The sequence below is a fragment of the Bison bison genome, unplaced genomic scaffold (genome assembly GCF_000754665.1).
Source record: "Bison bison bison isolate TAMUID 2011002044 unplaced genomic scaffold, Bison_UMD1.0 scf7180017864472, whole genome shotgun sequence".
NCBI lineage: Eukaryota > Metazoa > Chordata > Mammalia > Artiodactyla > Bovidae > Bison > Bison bison.
In genome coordinates this window covers 8,263,726-8,265,665 of record NW_011495033.1, presented here as the reverse complement: position 1 = coordinate 8,265,665, position 1,940 = coordinate 8,263,726, and the positions used below count along the sequence as shown (strand labels likewise).

At 48.2% G+C, this 1,940-nt stretch overlaps 1 protein-coding gene across 1 annotated transcript; it reads right to left on the bottom strand.

The window, feature by feature from the left end:
• Positions 1 to 274: 274 nt before the first annotated feature.
• Positions 275 to 1,444, bottom strand: LOC105003997 (C-C motif chemokine 8). Its single transcript, XM_010861487.1, has 2 exons — positions 1,309 to 1,444; positions 275 to 524 (listed from the first exon to the last, which is right to left on the bottom strand). Exons 1-2 carry the CDS (start codon positions 1,382 to 1,384, stop codon positions 403 to 405), a joined length of 198 nt encoding a protein of 65 aa, XP_010859789.1. The 5' UTR covers positions 1,385 to 1,444; the 3' UTR covers positions 275 to 402.
• Between the last annotated feature and the right edge of the window lie 496 nt (positions 1,445 to 1,940).

Below are 1,940 nucleotides of genomic sequence, written 5' to 3'. Positions count from 1 at the left end.
CTGTGGGGAAAAGAGGGCAGAGTTAAATGGAGTGTCTTGAGGATATTTCCCAGGAGTTTGATCCATTGGCCCCTAAAGCTGATTAGCCCTTGCTCCCTGGTTGAGGAGCCTGAATGGGGACAGGAAGAAGGGGAAATAGGAGGAAGAAACTTCTTTTCCAGAAAAGAAGTTCTGCTGTTACTGCCCCAGGGGAAGCCCTCCAGACCCTTGGCTAAAGGAACTTGGATGATCTGACCAAACTCCTAGAAGAGGAGCCCGGAGTGTGTATATTTTCCTTCTTGTGGGTTCAGTTTGTCTATGGAGTAAAGGGTCCTTTGGCTTAGGTGTTTCATTTATCTGACTCATTTGGACGCATAGAAGTCAGATAGAGCTTTTGGCTGTGGGTGCCAGGGCATGGTCCACTTACATCACAGCTTCCTGGGGACACTGGCTGTTGGTGATTCTCGTGTAGCTGTCCAGCTTCTTGAAGGGGATCTTCCCATTGATCACACTAAAGCAGCAGGTGATTGGGGTAGAAACTGAATCTGAAAAACATTTTGCAAAGAACCAAAGAGTTATGATGTATTGTAAGTACACATGTGTCAGAGAAAATAAAGAAGATAGGAGATAAAGCTAGTGCTTGAATTCTAGCTAGGACCCACCACTCCCACGTTCAGAGCCTTAGTCCAGATCCCGCAGGTAAAATGGTACCTGTGAGTCAGTTTCTTCTACTGAACTGTGGGGTCTCTCATTGTTGACTGTAAATGGGGAAATCTTGAGTAACAAGATTAATCCTTGTAGTGTGATTTCAGAGAGTCTGTTGATCCAAAACCTCTGAACCTGGGAAGATACTTTCTAAGAACTTGCTTCCCAGCTCTGTCTCCATGGGCTTAGAGCCAACCTATGTCACATGCTGAGATAGATGCCTATGGGTCTTTATCCTTCACAGCCACCATTCTGGAAGTTACGCTGGACCATAATCCAACATTGGAAGCCTCCAGCAAGAATTTCTTCCTCTCTACCATTGCCTGAAATGTCTTTTTCATCCACAATGAGAAATGGTCCTTCCTTCTCTGCCTCATCCAAATACAAGATGAGGATTGTTGAGAGTGCATTTAGTGTCCCGAAGGTCAGGCAAGATAATGGAGCCTGGGCCCAGGGGCCTGAGCTTCTAGCTCTGGTCCTGCCTCTGACCAGCTGTGAGGTGCCAGCTCTTAATTCTTCTCTTGCTTTCACCTTCTCCATCTTTGCAGGCATGGGGTGACTTATGCCCGGGGTTAGTAGCTGGGGTAGTGAAAGCGTTAAGGCTTAAGAAGAGAGGAGCCTTACCTGGCTGAGCGAGCACCTGGGTGCCGAAGGTGGCTGCCACGAGCAGCAGACACAGAATCCCAGCGGAGACCTTCATGTTGGAGGGTGAGCACGGGGGCTTCAGCCTGAGAGTTGGCGGTTGCTGAGTTGGTCTCAGTCTGTGGAAATCTGGCTCCTGTGGCTGATCTGCCTGCCTTTTATAGGGAGCAGAGTGCATGGGTAGGGTGATGTTTAAGGAAGGACCGAAGAAGCCCCTGAATGTGCTGAGTAAGCACCAGATCTTGGTGGTGATTTCCGAACACTGAGAAAAGGAAGTTGTACAGTTTCCATCATCTGTTTGGGCTGTGGGGCAGAGGTGGAAGGATATGTGTCCATGCCAGTAAAATGTACAAAGTGACATCATTAGACTATTAAGAGCTCTGATTTCTTTGAAACGGAACATGATCTATTGGAAAGGAAGAATGGAAGCTGAGTTCCTAGTGGGATGGAAAGAATCAATGGCCTGGGGCCTCCTCAGGGTCCAGGAGGTCGGGGAAGGGGCCCTAAGTCTTTGCCTGGGCTCTTTGTCTGTCTCTGGTCTCTGCCATCCTAAACCAGCTACGCTCCTTTAGAATCTCACACAGGTAGCTTGATAGAATCTTGGCAGAATGGTA